This window comes from Ictidomys tridecemlineatus, chromosome 6 (assembly GCF_052094955.1).
Source record: "Ictidomys tridecemlineatus isolate mIctTri1 chromosome 6, mIctTri1.hap1, whole genome shotgun sequence".
Lineage (NCBI taxonomy): Eukaryota > Metazoa > Chordata > Mammalia > Rodentia > Sciuridae > Ictidomys > Ictidomys tridecemlineatus.
Window position 1 is genome coordinate 8,734,167 of NC_135482.1, and position 25,235 is coordinate 8,759,401.

General features: G+C 48.5%; 1 protein-coding gene across 1 annotated transcript in view; it reads left to right on the forward strand.

Moving 5' to 3' along the window:
• The window catches only part of Fam227a (family with sequence similarity 227 member A), a 55,691-nt gene that overhangs the window by 26,183 nt on the left and 4,273 nt on the right, over window positions 1–25,235 (forward strand). Inside the window, exons 10-17 of the mRNA XM_078052727.1 lie at window positions 691–798; window positions 2,481–2,545; window positions 9,565–9,652; window positions 12,601–12,692; window positions 15,511–15,668; window positions 17,206–17,358; window positions 18,318–18,455; window positions 23,246–23,365. Coding sequence (XP_077908853.1) covers window positions 691–798; window positions 2,481–2,545; window positions 9,565–9,652; window positions 12,601–12,692; window positions 15,511–15,668; window positions 17,206–17,358; window positions 18,318–18,455; window positions 23,246–23,365 — 922 coding nt within the window. The remainder of the gene's footprint in view (window positions 1–690; window positions 799–2,480; window positions 2,546–9,564; window positions 9,653–12,600; window positions 12,693–15,510; window positions 15,669–17,205; window positions 17,359–18,317; window positions 18,456–23,245; window positions 23,366–25,235) is intronic.

Sequence of the window (25,235 nt, forward strand, 5' to 3'; positions counted from 1 at the left end):
TTCCATTGGCTTTGTCCAAGGAACCACGGCTTTGCTCAGGGGCCCAAGTGTCTTAAGGATCCTTAGAAGCGTCACCGTTCCTGAGAACCCATTTCTGACACTTAACTGAAAGTGTCATAACACGTTTAACAACCCTTTTTTTTTTTTTTCTCATTTCTTTTCCTTGTAGTGCTGGGGACAGAACCCAGGGTCTTGCACATGCTAGGCAAGCCCTACCTCTGAGCTATATCCCCAGCTCCTGCTTAACATTTGCTCGCTACTACCTATTATGCACCAGGCCCAGCAGGAAACCCTGGAGGCCAAAGATGACTAAGATCCAGCCCAGGCCACCAGAGAGCTCATGGTCCAGCAAATCAGGGACGGTGGGGGGAATGAGAACTGTAGCGCCTTCACATTTACACAGCACGGGAGAGTCACACACCTGTCATCTGACCCCAACCCAGCCATCCATTTGGCAGGGAAGACAGGGGAGGCAGGTGGCATCAGGCCCCATTTTCCAGACGAAGATCCAAAGTCCTCTAGAGAGGAAGTGACACCTCCAAGGCCACAGGCCAGCCTGGGGTTGAGTGGTACTGGAAGCCCCTCCGCCCCAGAACTGGCAGGGCCTCAGAGACTCTGTCTTCCTCTGTCCTGGGTGGTCTGCCTCCGTTCTTTTTGGCTAGTGCCCTTTCTGGCTCTCCACTCCCTTAGGGACATATCCACGCCCCCAGAGCTATAAGAGCTGGGACTACTCGGAACTGGATCCAGAGAGATTCCGGAGAGAAGAATTAATTTTACAGAGAAAACGACTGGCAAAGGGTAAGATACCAGTTATGGGTCCCTCTGCCACACCCAGTACCATTTATGGAGACAGAGGGAGTCAGGCCATTGATGTCCCCAGGCCAGATTCTCTCTTAGGGACTCTCAAACCGACTGAAATGTCAGTGCCTATGAGCTGCGGTTAGAGTTCATGCAGCACATTTGTGGGCTGGGAGGAAAGGGTTTGATTTTCAAATAGCAGATTCCTGTGAACGGGTGTCCACGGTAGGCCAGCACTGGGCCGGGCGCACTCTCTGTTTTATTTCGTCCTCTTGACAACCTGCTGCCACACTGTCCACCTCACACCACAGCCAGGAAACTTGTTTTTATTTCACTCAACAGTCACATCACAGGCCCTGTGCTAACCACCAAGGGGCACAGTGGTGGAGGCAAGCCAGGGCCCTGTCACCATCCATAATCACGGCACAGTGGCTTGGGTACTGTAATGAGGGGCACAGGATGCAGAGGCAGCACCCAGAGGCACGCCCAGACAGCCCCCCATGGTCAACGAATGCTCCTGACTGAGGTCTGAGGGTCTCAGGCAGGGGAAGGGGAGGACTCGTGTGGTAGGAGGACCAGCAGCAACGTCTCAGGAGACAGAGTGAGTCAGATTTGCTGCATTGTCCAAGTCCGCAGTGCAGCTGGGGTAGCCCAACCTGGGCACAGGGAAGAGAAAACTGCGACCCTCGGCACGGAGCAGGGCACGGCTGTTGTCTGGAGAAGCTGGCACAGCCACCGCTTATTCAAGCTAGACACACTCATCTGTCAGCTTCCTGAGCCGTCACAATTACTTGCCCACTTAGCAGACAGGCTTCCCAGGGGGCTTCCTGCCTCTTCTTTCCCAGCAGTCCCCAGGGCAGACCCACAGCCTGGCCATCACCTGACTTTTCTGCATACTCACACACAGGTATTTTTCTTTTTTCTTTTTTTTTAAACACATTAGTTGTAGTTGGACTCAATATCTTTATTTATTTATTCCTATGTAGTGCTGAGGATCGAACCCAGGGCCTTGACTGTGCTAGGCAAGTGCTCTACCGCTGAGCCACCACACCAGCCCCAGGGATATTTTTCAATGTGGAAAAAAAAAAAACCTAATTTTAATTGTCTTCATTTAAAAAAATTCCAGTGTTGCCTATATTCAAATTTAATGACATTTTAATGAATATTAAGTTTAACAGGTTATGGGCTTAATAGTTAACATTTTTTGTGGTACTGGGGGTGGAACCCCAGGGCCTAAGCACGCACAGCCCTAGATTTTCTTTTATAAGGAAATTCATTCATTTCACCCCACATTTACTCATTGTGATTTTGTAGGGTTCCAGGTTGTTTTTCTTTGGGAACCAGTCCTTTTTTTTTTTTTTTTCCCATGAGAGCTGCATGCTTGCCTGCACACCGCAATCTCCAATCCCCGGATGATATTGCCTTAATTAGCTGGACAGCCCTTCATGATAGACAGTATTCAAGCTCAGGATCTGAGAGGTGAGGTGACTTGCTGAGGTCACTCAGCAGGTGGAAGGCACAGAGAGGCTCCAGATTACCTGAGACTGTGCTCAGGGGAGAGTTTGGTGGGGGTGGCTTGTGGAGTCCCTGGTGGCAGGAAGGGACTGTCTCCAAACTCCTGACTTCAATCTTGGCATCCCATGGCCAGAAGGGACTAAAGAACAGCTTCTTTCCTTCCTTAGGAAGATATTTCTCTTTCTTCACTCCTAAGAAGACGTTCCAGGGCAGGAGATCCTACCGCCCTCAGGTAAAGGGGGAGGCCTAGACCGGGACCCCTGGAAGCTCCAAGCTGCAGACACCTTGGATCCTCTAGAGCATCAGTGGCCTCTTGTCAACAGCACATCTCTGTGCCCCTGCCCTGGTTCTACCTCATCTTTTCAGTGAGGGGTCCTGTAGGCCGCAATGGCCCGTGGATGATGGAGCACTGAGGGGCCACCACAGAAGCACAGCAGCAGGCCAAGCACAGTGACACACCCTGCGATCCAGCTGCTCAGGAGGCTGAGGCAGGAGGATCGCAGGTTTGAGGCCAGCCTGGGCAACTTAGCAAGACCCCGTCTCAAAAAAAAAGGACTGGGGTGTAGCTCATTGGTAGAGTGTCCCTGGGTTCAATCCCCAGGAGCACAAAAAATAAAATTAGATAAATAAAAAAAGAAGAAAGGAAGGAAGGCAGTCAGCAGTGGGGGAGCAGCAGCCCAGCCTTCTGCCCCGGCTGCCATGCCAGGGGGCTTCCTGCCTCTTCTTCCCCAGCAGTCCCCAGGGCAGACCTACAGCCTGGCCATCACCTTGACCCCTGCTCTTCCTCTGCCCTTCCTCAGTGTCCCTCCTATAGGTGCTGTATTCTCGCCTTTTCAGTCCTGCTACCCTGCTCACTGTGTCTCCTGTGGCAGCTGCCCTGTCCCCCCACCCTGAACGCCTCCTTACAGCCCAAACAAAACACCTGTCACATTGAGGAAGCGTCCTCTCACTGTTGGTGGGGACTTTCCTGCAAGGTCTTGTCTGGGCTGGTCCAACCCATCTGTACCCACGGGCTCTAGGGGCTTCTGCCACGGGCCTCTTCCAGTTCCTGTGGGCACTCCACGGGCTCTAGGGGCTTCTGCCACGGGCCTCTTCCAGTTCCTGTGGGCACTCCACTCTCTGCCCAAACGCGGCCTGGATCATGCTGGTGTCCTGGGTGAGTTACCATCTCACCTGCTCTTGTTAGCATTTTTCCTAGAAAAGTCACATGGGTAGCATGCGATTAATCAAATGCCACAAATCATAGCTTTTTTTTTTTTTTCTGGAGAGCTGGAAAAAACAAATGTCCAAGGCATAGTCTGATGAGATGAATGAAGCCTTTCCCTGCTTTTGTAAACAGAATTATTGTACACTGCCAAGCCCACTTATTTACTATCTCTGTACTGAAATAGTGGAGTTGAATATAGTGATTATTGAGAACCTGTGACTGGCAGAGATAAATATTATTATCTGTCTTTTTTTTTCTTAGAAGAAAAAAATTTGCCAATTCCAGGTCTTTCTTTCATCTTCTTATTCTCCTCCTCCTTCCTCTCTTTCTTTTGTTTTTGAAACCAGAGGCAATCTATCACTGTACCTCATCCCCAGCCATTTCTATTTATTTTGAGACAGGGTCTCACTAAGTTGCCTAGTTTGGCCTCAAACTTGCCATTCTCCTGCCTCAGCCTCCCAAGTCGCTGGGATTACATGTGCCCCTGTGCCTGACCCCACCCCAGGACTTCTTAAAAGACTTATCTGTCCCCACATCTCCTTTCCCCACCTTGCAAGTGTGCCTCCAAATGGGGCCCTAACCACGCTGGCCATTGGGCCACTCTTGCCACCTGGAGGGTCAGTCCTACAGAGGGTTTCACAGGACAGGGCATGCCCACTGTCTTTTTTAAAATTACATTTTTAAATTAACACATAATTGTCGTACATATCAGTGAAGTACAGTGATGTATTAACACCTGCATACAGGGTTCTCACATCCGAGTGATCAGCTTTCTGTTTCCTTATTATTTCTCTAGTGTGGAGCCTTCGAGTCCCTCTCTTCTAGATCTTCAGGAAATGGGCTCTTGTGAACAACCCCATTGTGCTGCACGATGCCTTCCTTCTAACTCTCCTGCTACCAGTTATCCAACCTCTGTCCCACTGCCTGGCCTTGCCTGGCTTCTAGGAATCACTCTCCTGCATTCAGATGGACCTTTCTTTTCTTTACTATTCTTTCTTTCTCTTTTTTCTTTCTTTATTTTTTTTTAGCTCCCACATGTAAGGGAGAACCTGCTTTTCTTTCTTTTTCTGGCTTCTTTCCCTTGTGTATCCAGTTCCATCCATTTTGCTGCAAACGACAGGATTCCATTCCTCTTCCTGGCTGAATGGTACTGCCGTGTTGTACACATCCTGTTTTCTTACCCACTCGTCCCTAGATGGCCACCTAGGTTGATTCCATGTCTCAGCTATTGGGGATAGTGTTTCAAGAAACCCGGGAGGGTGGGCACCTCTTTGATGTCCAGATTTTGCTTCCGTTGGTTATGTACCCAGAAGTGGGGCGGCTGGATCATATGGTAGATCCAGTTTTAGTTTCTTGTCTTTTCTTTTTGTGGTACTGGAGCTTGAACCCAGATCACTCTTTCTCTCTGAGCTACATCCCCAGCCTTATTTTTACTTTTTTAAAGACCCCCTCCCCGACCTATTGTTTTCCACAGTGGTTGGACCAGTGCTGTCCCTTGTTCTCCTGGTCACACAGCTCAGCAGTCCTGAACATGCATAAGGCCTGGGTTGGATCCCCAGAAATGTAAAAAAAAAGTTTCTTGATTTCTTGATTCTGTGTTGTCACACAGTTGCCAGACCTTCCTTTGTTGCTCGCTGCCCATTCTCAGTCATCTCTGGTGGCTCCCTATCCTGCTGATCCAATCTGTCCTGGGTCCCCTTCCCTGCTGTATTGATTTGTTCTCCCTTAGTGACCTCAGAAGGTTTGGTGGCTTCAAACGCTATCCATATGCTAGTTCCCCCCAGACCTTCCCCTCCCTGGCCTCTCTCAGAACTCTCTGTGGGCTCTCAGCTGCCCTGGGCCTCACCAGGGGTGCCTCACATCTCCCTGCTGGCTCTAGGAGCCGCCACCTGGGCTCCTTTTATCTGTAGCCCCAGCCTAGTGTCCACACAGGAACCAGAAGGACTTTTGCAGACAGACATTAGGCAGGGCCATTCTGTGCTTAAAACCTCCAACAGCTTCTCATTGCCCTTGGAAGAAGATCTGGTCTCGTTCCACGGCGTGAAATGCCCTGCAGAACTGGCCACCATGGCCTTCCCTCCCTTGATACCTGACCATCAGCCCACTGGACGTCCCTGTGCCCCTTGGACACCCAGACATATGCCCAATGGGCCTTCGTGCCCCTTGTCATCTTTTCTGGAAGATGCTTTCCTCTGGCTTCTGAGGGATGTCTGGTTCCTCCTGTGCTTCCGACTCCAGCTCCACTGCCCAGGCTGCCCCGACGCCCTGCCCCTCACTGCCCCTCAGCCCACTCCCTTCCTCTGTCCCGTGCTTGTCCTCTTCCACACGTCCAAGGGTTCAGGTATTGTTTAGGACGCCCACACCTTAAAATGTAGATACGCAGGCTCTCCGCGTCCTCCGTCTCCTCGCCTCGTGGTCTCTGAGGACAGGCCCAGCACAGAGGGCACCGAGCAAAGCTTTCTGGCCTTCATGAATGAGGTCACATACTCACCTACGAAGCTCTGGGCTGCGCTTAGCATGTGATGGGGCTCTACAAATGTCAGCTCCCAAAAGTACAGACGGAACAGGTGCTGTGGAGGGACACTTGTCACTCAGAGACCAAGATCAAAATATTCTTCAGTGTTTGGGTGCTGCCTGTCACAAGTGCCAGAAACAAATGCATTGCTTTGTACTGAGATATGTAAAGCCTTCTGGCGGTTATTTCAGCAGCTCATTGAAGAGATTCAATTTTCTGCCCCCAGAAACACAAAAGATAGAACACTCTGGAACCTTGAAAACAGCTGAAGCTTTAGTGGCCAACCAGGATGGAGGGGGTGACTCCTGTGGGAGGCAGAGCTTCTCTGAAGGGGAACTTGGAACTGCTGTGAGGCAGCAGAAAAACTCACTCACTGTCCTGTCTGCTCAATGGAGCAGCTGGTGGTGTTCAAAATATGCTTTTCAGTGGCCACAGACAGTCTAAGGGTTCATAATTCAGAGGTGTGTGTTCCAGTTTCTCTAGGACTGACCTGCGGTCTGCCCTTGGAGTGTTGGGGATTTGCCAGGAGTGAGAAATTATCTGCCAATCTGGTTCCTTCCGTGAGGCTCAGCTGTAAATTAGGGCTCCTACCTGTTGGAGACTGAGTCATTCAATTGTTTAGTGAATCTTAGAGAAGGCAGTGAAAGGTGGGTGGTCTCTGTAAGGAGGAATCAGGGGTATAGGGGTTCTAAGGGGTTCTAATACCCCTCAGGAAGTGCTTGCTACTCCTGAACTATTCAAATTGGTAGGAAAATAGGTTTTATTCAAGGTCAACTTTGAAGGAAGATGGAAGAAACTTAATTATTTCAAAAGTTCCCTCTTCACAATCCTGGAAGGTGAGCAGGATCTTAGAGAAGAGGCAGGACAGGAAGTGAGACAAGAGGCAGGAGATGCACGTATGCAGGTTTAGTTAGTCCTGCTGCACGGGCCCCAGCGGGCAGCTCAGCTCCCAGCTGCTTTGGTGCCTTGTCTGCTGCAGAGGAAGGGTGAAGAGCCTCCGTGTTCTCATCAGCAAACTGAGCCTCACAACTGGTATCACCTCTTACAGATTCTATCTGGGGATAAATAACATCCCATAAATTGTTGTATAATCATGTCCTGTGAGAATGTCTCTTGATTCCACCCCCACCCGGGATGGGGACTGAATCCAGGGGTGCTTTACCATCGAGCCACATCCCCATCCCTTTTTATTTTTTATTTTGAGACAGGGTCTCACTAAGTTACTGAGGCTGACTTTGAACTTGCAATCCTCCTGCCTCACCCTTCTGAATTGCTGGGATCACAGGCCTGCACCACTGTGCCCATCTTGTTTTAGAATTTTAACCAGAATTTTCCCAAGTTCCAGAGCGTGATCATTAACAATAATGACCTAAATTCCTCCAGCTCCTTCTCATACCTGCTAGCACTGGCTCTGTGCAGCCCACTCCTTTCCCTGGCACCTGTAGGCATCCCAGATTGTATCTCGTGGTCGCTCCAAACAGGCTCCCCCTGCTCCTCTGTCCCCATCACCTGAGCCCTCAGCCAGGTGACCAAGTGAGGTGAATCAGCCCTGTCTTCTCTGTGCCAGGTGAGGGCAGTCTTCCTTTACCTTGATCCTAACCATGGTCACCTTGCCTCACCCACACGTGTGGCAGCTGGTCACAGCCTGAGAGAATGGGTGGGAAAGTGCTTTACTTGCTAGTGGAAGGGTGTGGTCATCAGGAGAGTCCACTGCTGCGGGTTTCTTTGCACAGGCCTAGCCTCTGCCAAAGCCATAGCCTCCTGGTCCTTACAACAGCCCACGAGGAGGGTAATTAGTAACTGCTACCTTTATGCGAGAAAGGAAGAAACAGACCCGAGAGGTGAGTGACTTGTCCCAGGTCACTGCGCGTTTGTACATCATCCTGCTGCTTCTCCCCCAGTGGGAGGAGGATCCACTACCTTGTGCTCAAGCTCGCCTCCTTGCACTGTTCTCTCCTCTGCTGGAGATTATTACAGGCCTCTTAAGAATGAGTGTTGAGCCGGGTGCCGTGGCGTACTCCCAGCAGCTTGGGAGGCCAAGACAGGAGGGTCGCGAGTTCAAAGCCAGCCTCAGCAATTCAGCAAGGTCCTAAGCAACTCAGTGAGACCCTGTCTCTAAATAAAATATTTAAAAGGGCTGAGGATGTGTGGCTCAGTGTTTGGGTCCAATCCCCAGTACCAAAAAAAAAAAAAAATGAGTGTCAATGTCTCACTGAGCCCTGGGAGTACTTCTTACAAACCCCGGCCACAACCTCAACACCTCGAGCACTGGACACGCAGCTGCGTGACTTTCTCCTGCCCACTCAGATACCACATTTATTTAACACCAAAGCGCTGTGGTCAGTCCTGGTGGACTGCTTGTGCGCCACTTGGTGGGCCATCTGTCAGTCACCACCAAACTCCTACTCGTCCTCAAGGACAGAAAGCGAGTGTCTCCTCTCTTGGAAGCCCTCCAGCACCCTCACACAGCCCAGAGTCCCCCGCTCGGACTCCACGGTCCTCTCAGCGCTGTGTCAGAGGAGCCATGGCTCCCCGACATCTGCTGTCCTCTTCATCTATCAAGGAGCATCTCTGTCTTTTAACTGGGCATGTGCATGGCCAGAATAAAGATGGTGCTTCCTACATACACGTATAGCCATGTAACCACCTCAGTGAGATGTAGGCAGAGGTACCATGTGGCAGTTTCTGGAAAACTTTCTTTAAAATCTAACTTGTATAAACCCTTCATCTCTGTGTTCTTTACATCCTGCTGCCTGCAGTGGGAAAGTGGTAACTGGCACTCTAGCTGCCATCTTGGACCCTGAGAATGAAAGTCCCATCTTAGGAAAAATAGAGCAGTGAGCTGGAAGAAGTCAGAGTCCCCGAGGGTCAGCACAGCAGAAGTCCCACTCGAGGCCAGGACTTTTATGGAGGAGATCAATTTCTACCTAGTTTGACCCATTATAATTCTGAGTCTCTGTCACTCATGTCCCAAACATGATCCTAATTTATTTCCCCTAAGGAATATGGGCTACCTTCTATGCTTAGTGTACTTTTCGACCTTCTCTAATCTCTGCTGCTAGACTGGGAGACATTCTGGGCAGGGACGAGGTTTATTGATGAGGTTTCAGTGACTGCCTGGTGCTAGGCTCGTGAGCAGTGGCTCAAAGAAAAGCTGAGGGAAGGAGGCAGGTTGCAAGACTGCTAGGCCAGGGGTCAGTGCCCTGGGAGCCCCTCTGCCAGCCAGCGAGTGCTCCGTCTGAGTGACCTGGCTGAATCCTATGGAAACACCCACCACAGAGAGGCTCAAGGACTGTCCCAAGATCGGCAGTCTCCGAGCTGGGTCTGGAAGTCCACTCGCCCCGTCCCCACCCCGTGTGCTCTCTGCCAGGCCTCTTCTCTCTGCCAGGATCGCCTGGATTGTCAAACTGGGCCTGAATGGTCCTCTTCTGTGTGTTCCTTGCTGAGAAAGATAAGGAGTAGCTAAGAAGTCGCATTGTTCCCCTTGCTACCAGTTTCCTAATGACGTTTTCTCTGTTCTCTCCTGGAGTCTTCTATCATACCTTCAGCCAACAACAGAGTCTCCATGGCCAGGCTGAATTCAGGAGAGACCCTGCGAGCCCAGAGTGCCACGAGAGGTACGCGGACTTCCACAAAGAGAAATGGTGGCTTTTGACTTGGTTCTTATCTCCCAAACCCTAGTTTCTTGGGTCATTTTGAACACAGTTTGCTCTACCCTTGTGGCTCTAGCCTGGGCCTTGGCACCAAGCAGCCTTCATGAGAAGATATGGTTGTCTTTTTGGTTCAGTGAGCACTGATCAAGGAAAATGGTCAATCATATTTATTTTGTGTGGCCAGATAATTCCAGTTTCTGTTGCTTTTTCTTCAATCCTGAAGACCCAGGTTTTCCTGAGCTCTCATTTTCCTCCCGTGTGAAAATAAAACTTCCACGAGAATTTCATTTAAAATAGGCCTCTTACCGTGGCCTGCCGTCCCTTACTTTTCTTCCGTCTGAAAATGTCTTTTTTACACCTTCATTCTTGAAGATGTTTTCCTGGATGTGGAATTAAGGGTTGAGAGTTCTTTTCCCTTAGCACTTGGAGTTGTTGGTCCGGCTGGGGGCTTGGCACGAGGACCTTGGCATGAGCAAGGCCCTGAGCTCATTCCCCACCCGCCCCCCGAGATGTGGGTCGCAGCCTTGCAGACCCTGAGGTTCCTGATGAGAAATCCAGCCGTCGGCTCTTGTCCGCTTTGGAGCGATGTCCCTCTCTCTCTGTCCTCAGGACCCGCATGGTCTTTCAGCAGACTGATCAGGATGAAACCCTGTTCACATGACAGCACAGCTTCTTTGGGGCTTACTGAGTTTCTTTTTCTTTTCTTTTTAAGTTGTAGACGGACAGCATACCTTTGTTTTATTGGCTTATTTTTATGCGACGCTGAGGATCCATCCCAGTTCCTCAGGTGGGCCCGACGCGCACTCTGCCCTGAGCTACAGCCCCAGCCCCATTACTGAGTTTCTTAAATCTATGTGTTTTACCCAATTGGGGACTTTTTCAGCTATTATTTTTCATTTTTTTTTCTTTCTTCTTTCACTTTGGGACTCTGGTGACACAAACTCTGGACCTTTTCATAGTGTCCCATAGGTCCCTGAGACTCTACTTTTTTTTTCTCTAATTTTTCCTTTAGATTGTTGGGATTGTGTGGCATAATGATAAACTCAATTCCTGGCACAGAGCCCCTTAAGCCTTTGTAATTTCCAGAGTGAAAGAAGAGACTTGTTCATAATGGGTCTTTTTAAACCACACTGAACGCAGGCCAAATCTTAGGGTGCAGCCCCTAGGGAGCGTGAGGAAGGCCACTGGTCACCAGAAAGACAAATACGTCCGTCCTGGCCCCATCCCCAGCCTTCCAGGAGGAGAGGTCTGCCAGAAGTGGATCACAACAGCTCCAGGACCACAGCGTTGGACAGCTCCAGGCTGTGTGTGTGTGTGTGAGAGAGAGAGAGAGAGAGAGAGAGAGAGAGAGAGAGAGAGAGAGAGAGAGAGAGTGTGTGTGTGTGTGTGTGTGTGTGTGTGTGCAGGGCAGCGGGCAGAAGAGGGCAGAGGAGCCCTGCGCTTCCAGCCCTGAGATGCCTCTGAGCTGGGAGATATGAAGGAGAAACAGATCCTTGTGGAACCAGGTTTGCATCTGGATTTCCTTCCGGTTTACCTGCTACTGTGCCTTTTTCAGAGTCCTCAGACAGCCGGGCTGGGCGTTCTGCGCAGGGCTTTTAGCTGCATTCACTGAGGAACAGAGTGGAATGCGCTTATTTCATCTTAACCTAAACCAGATTCTTAATTTTTTTCATTCTATTTTTCTTACTCCGTTTTATTCTGTTTTTTTTGTTTTTTTTTTTTTTTTGAAAGTTCTGTATTCTGTTTACATTCTTCATTGCAGTGGATTTCAAACAGAGACAGTTCCCCCCCAAGGAAAATTTAACAGGGTCTGGATATAGTCTTGGTTTCTGCCTCTCAGGGGCAAGGGGCTACTGGCATTTAGTGATTAGAGGTCAGGAATACTGATGACCATCCTCCAGTGACAGGACCTTCCCCACGACAGACAGCCCTCTGGCCCATGAGGTCAGTAGTGTTGAGGGTGAGGAAGTTGCTTTATTGTGAGCCTGTGAAATCCTAGCATGCATTTAACTTTATTCAAAGTAAAATAATGACTTAGCCCAGCCCCTTTCCTGAACCAAACAAAGACCTCAGAGCCATGTAACCCCACCCCTTCCCCACAGGCTGAATGCATTATCGTCCCCAACTCTCCTTCAGTGCTTTGGTCATTTTGCTCGACTCTTTTCCAGTTCCATTGCTATTGCTGAGAACTCTGCAGTTGTTCTGATCACCTATTTAGAGATGATCTATTGTTTCTCTACTTATCTTTGAGATATTCTCTGTTCACCTTCTGTGCAAGAAAGCATAGTTTTGTGCCAAGGTTGGACCTTTTTTCTTCTTCCTCTTGCTATTTAACTTTTTTTTCCCTTCTCATTTTATTCTAGTACTAGAGATTGAACCCAGATCCTTGTGCTTGCCAGGCAAGCTCTCTGCCACTGAGCTACATCCCCCAATCACTGCCTACCATTTTTTAAAGACTTGAGACCTGTCCTTCTTTATTCTGTGGCCACACAGTATCCTGTAGAGAATTCTATCATGACACCTGAGTTAGTGTTACATTGATTATTTACATGTCTTTTTTCCCCCTCACTAAACTGGGAGATCCTTGAAGATAATCTATTTCTGGCACCCAGAAAGTGCCTGGTGCATACATAATAGGTATTCAATAAATACTTTCTGGATGGACGGATGGATGAAAGAATGGACAGATATTAGATGAGTAAAGGGATAAACACATGGCCTGCAGGTGTATATCTGGCTAAAAAGCAAGTCACACACAAAACGCATTCACTATAGCTGCATCCACCAGAGTCTCTTTAATGATCCGAATCCCCAGGCATATCCCCTTTACAGGGAAGCTGAGACCTAGTCCACGCTCTGCATCGGAGGCGGCAAGCTTCAGTGATCATTCTTTTGCTGTATCACATTGACAGAGCATCGTCCCACCCTGGTCTTGAGGAAAGCCACACCACTGGTCAAGAGGATATCAGAAGCAAGAGAAAGTGCAAATCTGCTCACTAAAGAGGTAAGCAACCTGACTGGCAGAGTGATTTAAAAAGGGGGTCAGAGATGGGCTAGAACACCTAGCTTTATGACATTGTCAGGCTAAGAACTGGGGTAGTTCTGATTTTAACTCACGTGCTACGTTCAGGAAATCTCCCAAGGGCAATTCCAACATTGACAGAGCATTTTTTGTTTGGATTTCTTAGGGATTCAAACTCAGGAACCTGTGTATAGTGGAAGGAGAGCACTGAGCCCCAGTTTCCTACTTTACAAAAAGGGACACCCACTCAGAGAGATCCTGGTGTTCTTATGAGGCTTACCTGCGGTCATGATGACAATTAATATTTAATGAACACTTATTGTGTGTTGGGCACTATGCTAAGTCTTAAAGGCATAGTGTATTTTATTTTGCTGTGACTGTCCCCTGAGATAGTCACTACTACAGTAACTAGCAGTGTGGAAAAAAATGCCGAAAGAGGATACAAATGTGACCAAGATCACAAAGCAAAAAAGTGATACGACTTAGACTTGTCTGTCAAGAAATGTCAACATTTTTAAAAATAGACAAATTTGAATATTTTGTTGCTATTTTGCTTTTTCAACTTAAAATATAATAGGTAAAATTCATTGAGCATTGACTGTGTGCCAGATATTATTCTAATCGCATTACATATATATATATATATATATAAATTCATTTGATCCTCTCACAGCCCTAATAAGTTTTATTTGTTGTCTCCATTGTATAGATGAGGAAAGTGGAGCTCAAAAAGAGTAAATACTTTGCCCAAATTCAAATAGCTAGGAAGTGGTAGAGCCAAGATTTTTAAAAGATGCAGTTCATATGCCAAAAAGTCCAGAATTTGAATGAATGAATGAATGAATGAATGAATGAATGAATTTCTGCAGTGCTGGGGATCAAACCCAGGGCCTCACATGTGCCAGGCAAATGCTCCACCACTAAGTCATACCCCAAGCAGTGTATAAGGGGTGGTTCATTCACAGAATTGGGCAGTCATCACCACTAATTCCAGAACATTTTATCACCCAAAAAAGAAACCTCACACTCCTTAGCAGTCATATCCTAGTCCTCTCCCCAGCCCCCAGAAACCCACCAATTCACTTTGGTCTTGTGGATTTGCCCATTCTGGACATTCCATATAAATGAAATTATGTAATATGTGGCCTCTCGGGACTGGCTTCTCACCCTCTGGTTTGTCTGTGCTGTAGTATGAAAGTACTTCATTTCTTTTTATGCTAAACTGTTTCACTACATGAGAACACCTCATTTTGTTTATTCATTTACCAATTGATGGACATCACTTCACTTTTGGCTCGTGGATAATGCTGTGTCTGTGAACACTCATGGAGTTGTTATGTGGACAGGTCTTCTGTTTTCTCTGGTGTACACCTAGAAGGGGGGTTGCTATGTCTGTGTCTAACTTTTTGAGCTCTGTCTGTTTTCCGTAGCATTCTGCCATTCTCCATTCCTACCCGGAGTGAGCATGCTGGTTTCTCCACATTCTCACCAATGTTTATTTCATTTATTTGATTGTGATTGGTCTCTCATTTGACTAGCTTTGCTCAATGACTGATGGTATAGAGCTCCTTCTGTGCTTATCAGCCACTTGTGCATCACTTTTGGAGAAATGTCCATTCAAATCCTTTTCCCTTTTCTTAAAACTATTTTTTAGTTGCAGTTGGACACAGTATCTTTATTTTATTTATTTTTATATGGTGCTGAGGATCGAACCCAGGGCCTTGAACTTGCTAGGCAAGTGCTCTACCGCCAAGCCACAATCCCAGCCCCTCGTCCCTGTTCTTAACTCCTGCTCCACTTGGGCTGCACAGCTGCACCTGGCTCACATCCGCTTCAGGGTTCTCTGCCTAGAGTGTCCAGGATCCTCCCCCAGCTCCCTGCTAGGATCTGACCCGGAGGCAGCCCTCCCTGACACCCCCTGGAAAGTGGTCCCCTCAGCCTCCACTCTTTTTTTTTTTTTTTAAATATTTATTTACTTATTTAGTTACTTAGTTAGTCTTCGGCGGACACAACATCTTTGTTGGTATGTGGTGCTGAGGATCGAACCCGGGCCGCACGCATGCCAGGCGAGCGCGCTACCGCTTGAGCCATATCCCTAGCCCTCAGCCTCCACTCTTCACCCCTTGACCTCCTTGTTGCTCTTGGGCACAGCCATGTTGTCCTTCTAGTTGTTGGTTTAGCCTTTGTTTTCCTAGGATTTGTCTTGTTCTCTGCTGAGTCTCCAGTGCCTAAAGTGATGTGCAGACCTAGCAGTCAGTCAATAAATATTTGCTAAATGAATTGTTCACATTTTGGTAAATATCTTTCCAGTATCATCCATCTTTTATTTTTACTGATTTATTTAATATAATTATATTTATTATAATTATATTTATTATCCTGTTTTGCATCTCAGTTTTAAAAATTTTACTGTTATACCTGAAATACTTTAGGTTATCAACTCTTCATAAACTTTTTTTTCCTTTTTATAGTGCTTAGGATGCAACCCAGAACCTCACATGCTAGGCACGCACTCTACCTTAACCTAGGTCCCAGCCCCATAAGCATTTTAAAAGTGATCTGCTGCTCCTTTGGGTGGAGATATCACCTTCTTCTCCTTAAACATTTAGCCTATTCTGAAATGTCTGCTGTGTTTGGTGACCATCTCTGCAGCAGACATCTTAGTGCCTGAAGCTTTTCTCTTTACCTTGGTTATTTCCTTAGGCTGCATTTTAAAGCTGGAGTTATGGGATGGGAGGATGGGAGTGCCTTCACGTTTCTTAATATGTGCTTTATCTTTCCCTCTTTCTTTCCCCCTCAGTCTCACCCTGCCTGCAGAAAGCCCGAGCCGTCGGCAAACCTCTTCAACGTCTACGGGAAGAGCCCCCTGATCGTCTACTTCATCCACCGCTACCTCACCCTGCCGCAGGCGGGCCAGGACGTGTTCGTAGTGAGGAGGGAAAATACCACGGTCATCCCATATCCTTATGGCTGTAGGCAGGGCACAGGTTGCTCCAGGCAACCTCTTCCAGGAAGTAGGGGTCAGCAAGAAGTCCTCAGACTGTCACTCAGAGCCTGGCACAAGGTGGGTGCTGGCCAGGGGTAGCATGACAGGAGCCTCAGTCTCAGGGTCCCCCTCATCCTAATTCCAGGTCTGGAGCCACCTCCTGAGCTGGCAGGGTAACCCCAAGCAAGCTGAACTTCCCTGTGTGCAAGATCTTTCTTTTTCCCACTTACCGGAATGAATAGGCTGATAATCCTTATTTTCGGAAGCTTAGTTTAGGAAGCTCAATGTCTTAATCTACTCATTCCTAAACTAAGTATAGTTATACCAAACTGATAGTGTCATGATTAAATGGCACATGGGCCGTTTAGAATTGGTTCCAGAGACCAGGTCTGTTTGGACCAATAGACCTATGTCATTCCAAACAGAACCCAAGTTCTGATCCCCATGGTAAACTGCCAAGACTCAGCACCCCAACACATGCCATACCTGTTTTCTTGAGATCTGAAATTTTTACCAAATCTTTAGGATAAATAGAAAAAGGGCCAGGAATTTGTTGGTGGCCTTGGGGAAAGCGTAGGTATGTTAGATGAAACCCTCACACCGACACCAAAATTGCTGGTCCTAACCCTCATCATAACCCTCATCATTATTATTAACATCATCTAGAGAAGGTATTATTATCCCTATTTTACAGCTTAGGAAATGGAGACATAGGGGATGACTTTTAGTTTGTCTGAGGCTTGTGACAAGCATAGCTTAGATTCCGTCCAATCAAGAAGAGGTGGAGCCTGTAACCCCAGCAGCTCGGGAGGCTGAGACAGGAGAATCAAGAGTTCAAAGCCAGCCTCAGCAAAAAGCAAAGCCCTAAGCAACTCAGTGAGACCCTGTCTCTAAATAAAATACGGAACAGGGAGTTCAATCCCCAGTACCAAAAAAAAAAAAAAAAAGAGGTGTGGAGGGCTGGGCGTGTGGCTCGGCAGGAGAGTACCTGAACGTGCAGGACACCTCCCATCCCCAACACGGCCCCCACACCCCCAAAAAAAGAAGAAGGAGGGGTGGAGGAGGGCTGGGGACGAGCCCTGGGTTTAATCCTCAACGTCACAGAAAAGAGTGGGCCTGGAGGGCATGTGGAGCACAGAGGCTCTTCAGCATGCCACAGGAGGTGGAGCATGGAGCCTGGCCAGAGGGAGAGGAAGGCCTGAGCCCTTCCTGTCCACCTGATGAGCACATTAAGGATCCCAGGTGGCCTAAGAGGTGCTGCCTCCCCCCTTTCTTCAACAGGGCAGAGAGGACTGGCTCCAAGGAGAGGGCTGAGGAGAGCCTCTTCCTTCCGAGTGGACTATGGCCGCAAGTCCTCTGCTCAGAGGCCAGCTGTCCTGTCCAGAGCCCAGGTGTTCCCGGCTCTGCCATCCCAGCTGCCTCACCCCACACATCAGGCTCAAACCTCTAAAAATGCAAGACACAAACACAGTCCAACAGCACGGGGTGTTCCTTGACCATAAAAACCACTGAGTCCACCCCGACGTACGCCGATGTCATCAACTTGACTCTGAAAAACATGAAGACCCGAAAGGAAAAACTCAGCAAGCTGATCGCGTTTCACGTGAAGGAATGGAATTCTTTCGATAGTTACCTAAATGAACTGCAGGACAACTTCTTGAGGTACTGCAGGGGCTTCTGGGCGGCTCACGGGTCCAACCCTTGTCCCTTGCAGCACATCATGTTTTCCCGGGGGCAGGGCTGGCTTTCTCCCCGGTGAGCCTCCCCAGCTCTCCTGGGGTGGAATGGGAACTCCTCAGCTGCAGAGACTGACTTGGACTTTGAAAAGTTTTCCTGGGGCTTGGCGCAGACGCACTTAATCATGACAGGCTGGTGACAGACATCCCCTGTCGTGCTGAGTTCAGAAGTCTCAAGCCTTAGGCTTTAGGTCCAGCAGGTGCTCACTGGCTCAGACCGCGGTGACCAGGTGGGAACAAGGCAGGCTTCCCTGGCGTGGAGTGGACGACCGGCTGAGGAGAGGTGGCAGGGAGAAGTCGCGGCTCTCAGCAGGGTAGCGTTTGGAGCTGTGAGGATCACGCAGAGGACGGGGAAGGATGACAAGTGATGGGACGGCAGGTCCTCAGCAGGCTCTCCAGTGCACCCTTGTTTCTGCGGGCTGAATCCCTGCTCATCAGCATTTCAGCGTTAACTACCCCTGCTCTTTGTTGGATAAGGTGTAGCTCAGGATGAAGCCCAGTGCGCTTTGTGTTGATAAAGTGATGCTCAAAGTTTTGCCTGCAGATACACAGTGGTCACCTTAAAACACATCTGTGTCACTAGACTCAGGGCACAGTGACCCTTGGGGGGGCTTGGGGAAGATCCCCATTGTTGGAATTGCCACTGGTTTAGGCCAAGTTCCATGCGAGCTTCTTAATACCAGCCTATGCTTGAGCCTTATGGTCCTTGGGTACTGGACCCCTTCTTCCCCCTGGAGCCCGGGGTCTGGTACCGGTGACTGGGTCACTGCTGTGCTCAACCCGGTTTCAGCCGATGTTCCTGGCAGGCCAAGGAGCTTGTAAACATTTGCCCAAAGACCACACGCCTGTTTCCCCTCAGCCATGTGTGTGGTTATTTCCCTGCAGGGAGGTGGCAAACATTGATAAAAAAGAAGCGGATAAGAAAAAGGCCTCCGCCTTCCTCCCACCTGCGCCCGGCTGCCGCCCCGAGGAGCCGCGGAGGAGACTCGGGAGCGTTTTCAAGGAAGACGAGTTTCTTTTAAGGTTTGTTCAAACGAAAACTGTGGGGAAAGTGCAGGAATTCTCAGTGAGGGAAAGAGCACATAAAAGTTCACTTTCTTTTATGTTTTATTCACTCAAGAGTGATTTTTTTTTTTTTTTTTTTTTTAGTGGTAGTAGTGATGGTAAAGCTACCAATGGTTTTGCGTTTCTGTGTCGAGCACTGGCTGTTTACTTTATGAACTGCTTTCTTGTTCTTTTTTCCTGCACTGGGGGCGGAATCCAGGTGTGTTCTAGGACACCAGCCTTTTTACATTGAGACAGGACCTTGTTCAATTGCTGAGTCTGGCCTCAGACATGATCCTCCTGCCTCAGCCTCCTCAGTTGCTGGGGTGGCAGTGTGCACTGCTGTGCCTGGTTTTGTACTTTATGAACTGTGTGGATCAGAGCTCTTTGGTCACAAATGCCAGGAAGCCGGCTCCAAGCAGCCTACACAGCACATTCCCCTTGGTGCTCCGTCCTCGACTCTCTCGGCCTCCTCCCTCTGTGTGCTGACTTCTTTTTCAAGCTGCCTCTGACAGGCACCAGGCCCCTGGACCTCCTGACAGCGCCTGGCCCACAGTGAGGAGAGCCATCCTCTTGGCCTCACAGGCCGAGCCTCACTGAGGTCTGAGGCCCTGCACATCCCTTTGGAAAGCAGTGCTATAATTAGCCCCACCTGCTGTCCCTGTGACCCAGAGTGCAGTGCACAGTCAATGTCACAGGGTAGAATGGGTGACCAAGACAACTTGCCCATTTTATTTTACTTATAGCTCCTCAAAATGCTATTTGATGCTATCACCCCCATTTTACTGAATAGGACATTGAGGCCCAGAGAAGCCAAGAAAAACTTCAGGGAGGACCAGCATGCCAGGTTCCAAGGATACAAAGACATAAATAAGTTCAAGTCCTTGACCTCAAGGGCTCCCATTCTAGAAGGGGGCGCAAAGCTGTGAATAATTAACATGAGGTACAAATGCGAAAGTCCCAGGCAGTCCCAGGAAGCCCCAGGAAGTCCTAGGCAGTCCCAGGAAGTCCCAGGAAGTCCCAGGAAGTCCCAGGTCTTCTGCACAGAGTGGGCGGGGCGGATCTTTGCTCATCAGGGGGCAGTTTGAGGAGCTCGCCCCTGGGTGTGGCTGATGGAAGGACAGGAGGGAAGGAAGGGCAGCACGAGGTGACCTAGGCCACACCCTCTGGAGTCCCCCTGCCTGGAGCCCCAGGTCACCTTCCAAGAGCTCTATCAGGAGCAGCAGTCAGATCAACATTTTGTTTTTGTCAAATTAATACGTGCAGGTGGACTCTAAGAATCAAGCAATCCTGTCCAGCTTCTGAGGCCCACAGCAGCCCCTGCCCTCCCCTTCCCGCCACCCTCCCCACCGTGACTTCCACCCCCTTGGCTGCTTTTCTGGGATTCACCTCTGTTGTCTAAATAACATGCTTACACATGTAGTTTGTGTTTCCTTTGTCATTTTAGGCCTTATCTCTAGATATTTTTTGTATTGCTAAAAGCTATCAAAAGCCAAGCAAGGTTATTTTCCGTATTCTCAAACGCATCCTGTATGCCACAGGTTTGTTCCTTGATTCAGCTGGTCCCACAGTTCTCTCTCAGGTCCTGACCTCCTCCAGGCGGCCTGTGGCTGCAGGTGAACTCCAGCCCACCACTGGGGACTTTTCTCTCCCTCACCTGCCACTCCCCCCCACCCCCATCAATTTGACCTGTTGGCGTCACTGTTTTCAGGTCCCATGTCTGTCTAGTAGCTCCTGAAGAAAAAGTGTGCCATTTTCCCAGTCTCTCAAGTCCAATGTGTGTTTTTTCCTTAATTAATAATTGTTAACGGGCTGGGGTGGTGGCTCAGCTGTAGAGCGCTCGCCTGGCACGCATGAGACCCTGGGCCGGATCCTCAGCACCACATAAAAATAAATAAAGGCCTTGTGTCCAACTATGACTAAATAAAAAAATAAAATAAAATATTAAAAAATAATTGTTAACTGTTTTGCTGGGAATAAAATTCTAAAATACAAATCTACTTGCCACAGAATTTTGACCTTTCTTCCCACCTCCTACTTGTGCTGTTGGGAAGTCTGACGCCATTCTGATTCTTATGGATTTTATGTCACCTCCCCACCCCCGAGGGAGCTCTGAGGATGTGTCTCTATCCCTGGCAGGTGAGGTTTCACAGTGACCAGACCTGGCACGAACCTCTTCCTTGGTGTTCCAGTGGGGTTCTGGAAGGTTGTGTCCTTCAAGTCTGTGAAATTTTCTTTTATCATTTCTTTGATAGTGTCCTTCCCTTCATTTTTCTAGTTCTGTTTTTCTGGAACTAAGCAGGATTCATGAAATGGGTTCTGAAGTACTTCTCTTCTATTTTTTGAAAATTGGTGTTAATTCGTCTCTGGTAGAATCCACCAGTGAAGTCACATGATCCTGGACTTTTCTTTTTTGGAAGGTTTTGTTACCGGTTCAATCCTCTTTCTTATAACTCTATTCAGAATTTTTATTTTTTTCTTGAGTCACTTTTGGAAGTTTGTATGTTTCTGGGAATTTTTCATTTCATTTGAGTGTACTTATTAACATTCATATTCTCCTATAAACTGATTTATTTTTGTAAGATCAGAGTAATGTTCCTCTTTTTATTTCTGAATTTTCTAATTCCTTCACCTCCTCCTCCTTTTTTGTAGTCAGTTGAACCAAAGGTTTGTTAATTCTGTTGGTCTTTGAAAATAACTAGCATTTTGTTTAATCAACCCTATTTTTTGAGGGGGGTACTTGGGATTGGACTCAGGGGCACTGGACCACTGAGCCACATCCCCAGCCCTGTTGTGTATTTTATTTAGAGACAGGGTCTCACTGAGTTGCTTGAGCTCACAATCCTCCTGCCTCAGCCTCCTGAGCCCCTGGGATCACAGGCATGCACCACATAGTACAATACATACTATTTTTTTAATTCTCTATTCACCTTCTTGGCACTACTCTTTATCAGCTCCTTCCTTCTGGTAGCTTTGGGTTTGGTTTACTCTTCTTTTCTAGTCCTTGAATGAAGTTGTTGTTGAGATCTCTCTATTTCACAAAATGTGGCTATGAATTTCCCTCCAACTCTTCCCTCCAACTTGACCATCCTTCAGCCATTTCTTCACCTGGTCCTCAAACCAGCTGAGCCACCAGCACTGTTTTTGCTTCAGGCCATAAATTTTGTTGTGTTGTGTTGTTTTCAACTCAAAATACTTTTAAATTTGTTTTGTGATTTCTCTTTTGAGTCTCAGCATGTTCTGTAGAAAGGAGGGCAGTGAGCCCAGTAAGAAGAGCGGTGCTTTTGTCAACTACTAAAGGCAGGCCTTCAGGGCTCCTGGGGACAGTCCCCATCCTGTAGCCCAGCAAGTAACATTCTGAAGATCCACACCTGGAGCTGCAGGGTGGATGCAGAGCGGCAGCAAGCAGTACAGGTTTTCAGCTGCACCAGCGCATGTCACCGACAACAGGTGCAGGACCCGCCCCTGGCTGTGGCTGGGGCAGCTTTCCCATCCCCTCAGAGAGGTGCCTCCTGCCCATTCAGTCAGTCTCTGTCACTGCCTCCGTCCCTGGGACCCTCCTTAGAGATACCAGGTAACATCACCACTTCGTTCCAGTGGCCAGCAGTCAGTCACGTGGTGATAGCTGCAAGAGAGGCTGGAAAAGTAGGGTTTTTGTTTTAGGGTTTTTTTTTTCCCAGCTTAAAAAAAAATCTGGACCCATTGCCATCTCAAAAACTGCCTTGTTTGCTAAAAAAAAGAGGGAGAGTGAGCTGGTGCACACCTGATTCCAGTTACTTTGGGAGGCCCAGGCAGGAGGATCACAAATTCTAGGCCAGTCTGTGCAACTTAGTAAGACTATGTCTCAAAGTAAAGTTTAAAAAGGGGCTGGGGATGTGGCTCAGTGGTTGAGCACCTCTGGTTCAATCTGTAGTACCATAAAACAGAAGAGAAAAGAAAGAGAAAGGGGAGTCTGGCCAGTGGGTTGGTAACCATCTCTGTCACCAGTAGATGGTATTATACTGTCCGTTTTTGAGATGAAGAATCAAAACTTAACAGAGTTAAAAATCTTGCCCATGGAAACCTTCTAATCCTAAACCTTCCATTTTTTTTTCCTCTGAACTGAGCAAAGACCACAATTTTTTCTTTATTAGAGTAGGTTAACTTGAGTCAAGGAATCTTACAGGGTTGCCAGTGGATCATTAAAAACAGATCTTCTGGGACTGGGGACATATCTCAGTAGGTAGGGTGCTTACCTTGCATGCACAAGGCCCTGGGTTCAACCTCCAGCAGCACACACACACACACACAAACAGACTTTCTATTATCCCTTTTAGATTCTCGGAAACAGAAAAATCAACTAATTCACCAATATTATTGCTCTTCCCTCCAACTTGACCATCCTTCAGCCATTTCTTCACCTGGCCCTCAAACCAGCTGAGCCACCCCCTCCTCCGGGAAGTTCCCTGACCACCCACTCGGTGGCCCATTATATCCCCTGTGCTCTCCTGAAATGTTCTGCTCTAGTCATAGATTTGCTCTCCCACCTCTTGTGGGATTGTCATTAAGGTCAGGAACCTCGTCCTGGATGCCTCTGTCTCTCCAGGGCCTAGGCCAGGGCCTGGCACTCCCAGAAGCAGGACGAGGGGCGCTGGGCATTGCTCAGAGCCACCATCATTGACAGATCTGCAAACTTTTTCTCTCAACACTATCAAGATTCCAGCGAACCCTTTGGAGAAGTCACAGTGAATTTCTTAACCAGTTTTTGTCGATGTCTTGTTTTCCCACAGGAGGGAAAGAGAAGAGAAGCTGAAGTTTAACCACTCTCCTCTCTTATTTCCGAGTCCTGAGGACCCGTATCCCCTGGAAGTAGGACATCCCTACAGTGCCCAAGATATTTCTGCTAACAGGTGGGTTGGAGCGTGAGGAAGAAGACTCCGTGCCCAAAGACTGAGAAATGGAAATCCCTGCCCTCCACATTGTAGTTTTTCCTGGGCCAAGAGGAGAGCAAAAGGGGGCATTGGATGCACGGGGCACCGCGTTTATTCAAATATTCACTTTCACTCATTATTTTATTTAAAATGTTACATGTGACAGTGTCCCTCAGAGGGCGCCAGGCTGGGTGTAGCTCAGGGGTAGAGCGCTTGCCCAGCCCGCCCGGCCTGGGAGTCCCTGGGTTCAACCTCCAGATGAAAACAGCCCCACAGGGTGTGATGACCCCAGCTCCTTTATCATTTTCCAAGCCGGCAGCCTGGTGCGGACACACCTGTGTGGAGGTGGACCTCTCCTGAGGCAGGTGGCGTCCAGGCACTTCCCGCAGCACAAACCCAGGCTGAGAGGGGTCCTGCAGGTTCCCTGCTGTAGACAGTGGGGACTAGGGAGCGGTTAAGGTCATTCTGCTCCCCAGGGGCTGGTGGCGGGAAGGCAGGTGTATCAACAAGTGAAAGGCCAAGGACCCAGGCAGGGAGGCAGCGGTGGGCAGCCGGGAACAGAGCAGAGGCCCAGGAGCCAAGCAGAAGCCATTGAAGGGGTGATGTCTAGGACACAGGGAAGGTGTGGGTGGGGCTGAAGGAGAGCCTGAGGGAAGGGGGCGGGCAGAGCAGGGCAGGGGGCAGCTGGGAGGAGGCCAGCTCCTGTGTGAGGAACTGCCAGGGGGCATGGCCATGAGGGTTTCCAAGCGTGGGGAGCCTCTGGAAGGAGACAAGTGGGAATCTTGTGGTCAGATTTAGCTTTTTGTTGTTACTGGGGATTGAACCAGGGGCATTTAACCACTGAGCCACATGCCCAGCCCCATTATTATTATTATTATTATTATTATTATTTTGAGACAGAGTTTCACTGAATTGCTTAGGGCCTCACGAACTTGCTGAAGCTGGCTTTGAACTCACGATCCTCCCATCTCAGTCTCCTGAGTCCCTGGGACAAGTCTGGCTTTTGGAAAGTCCTGAAGGTAACTGGGCATGGTGGTGCACACCTATGATCCCAGCCCCTCAGGAGGCTGAGGCAGGAAGGTTGCTAGCCTCAGTAATTTAACAAAGCCCTAAGCAACTTGCCAAGACCCGGTCTCTAAACAATTTTAAATGCTGGGGATGTGGCCCAGTGGTTAAGTGTCTCTGGGTTCAGTCCCTGGAACTCTCCCCTCTCCCCGCCAAAAAAAGGATGCTGAAGGGGGGAGTTCATATGTATGTTTTGGGAACTTGTAAAATCTCCCACAATATTTACCTTCATGGGTGGGATACCTGGTCTGTGTCTCTCAGTCAGGAATACTCAGGCTTTCTTGCTCTTGTGTCCCTCAGTCCCTAAATATATTAATTATTAAGAGAGCGTATACCGGGGTTGGGACGGTAGTTTAGTGGTAGAGCACTTGCCTAGCACCTATGAGGTACTTAGCACCACATAAAAAAATAAACACACAAAGGTAGTGTCCATTATAAAAAAATTTTAACAGAGAGCATATACAATTATTTCTGTACTAATACACTGTGTATGCTATAAAACATACAGAAATTTAGAAAATTAAAAGGGTGATTTAAAAATAGGCAAGGAAAAGGGTCAGTTTCTTCCCCCAACAACTCAATGGCTCCACCTTGTGGGTGGAGCGGCTGCTCTGCCTGAGCCCCAGTTAAAACAAGCAGGGAAAGGGCTTCCTTTTGGATTCTCCCACAGAAAAAGGTGGAGCTGAGGAAGCTTTGACTCTAAAAGGTTCTAAGGCTTGACTCCCTGCCCCACCCTTTATTTGCCCCATGACTTGAGGACAAATTTTCAGTTTTTTGTTAGGAC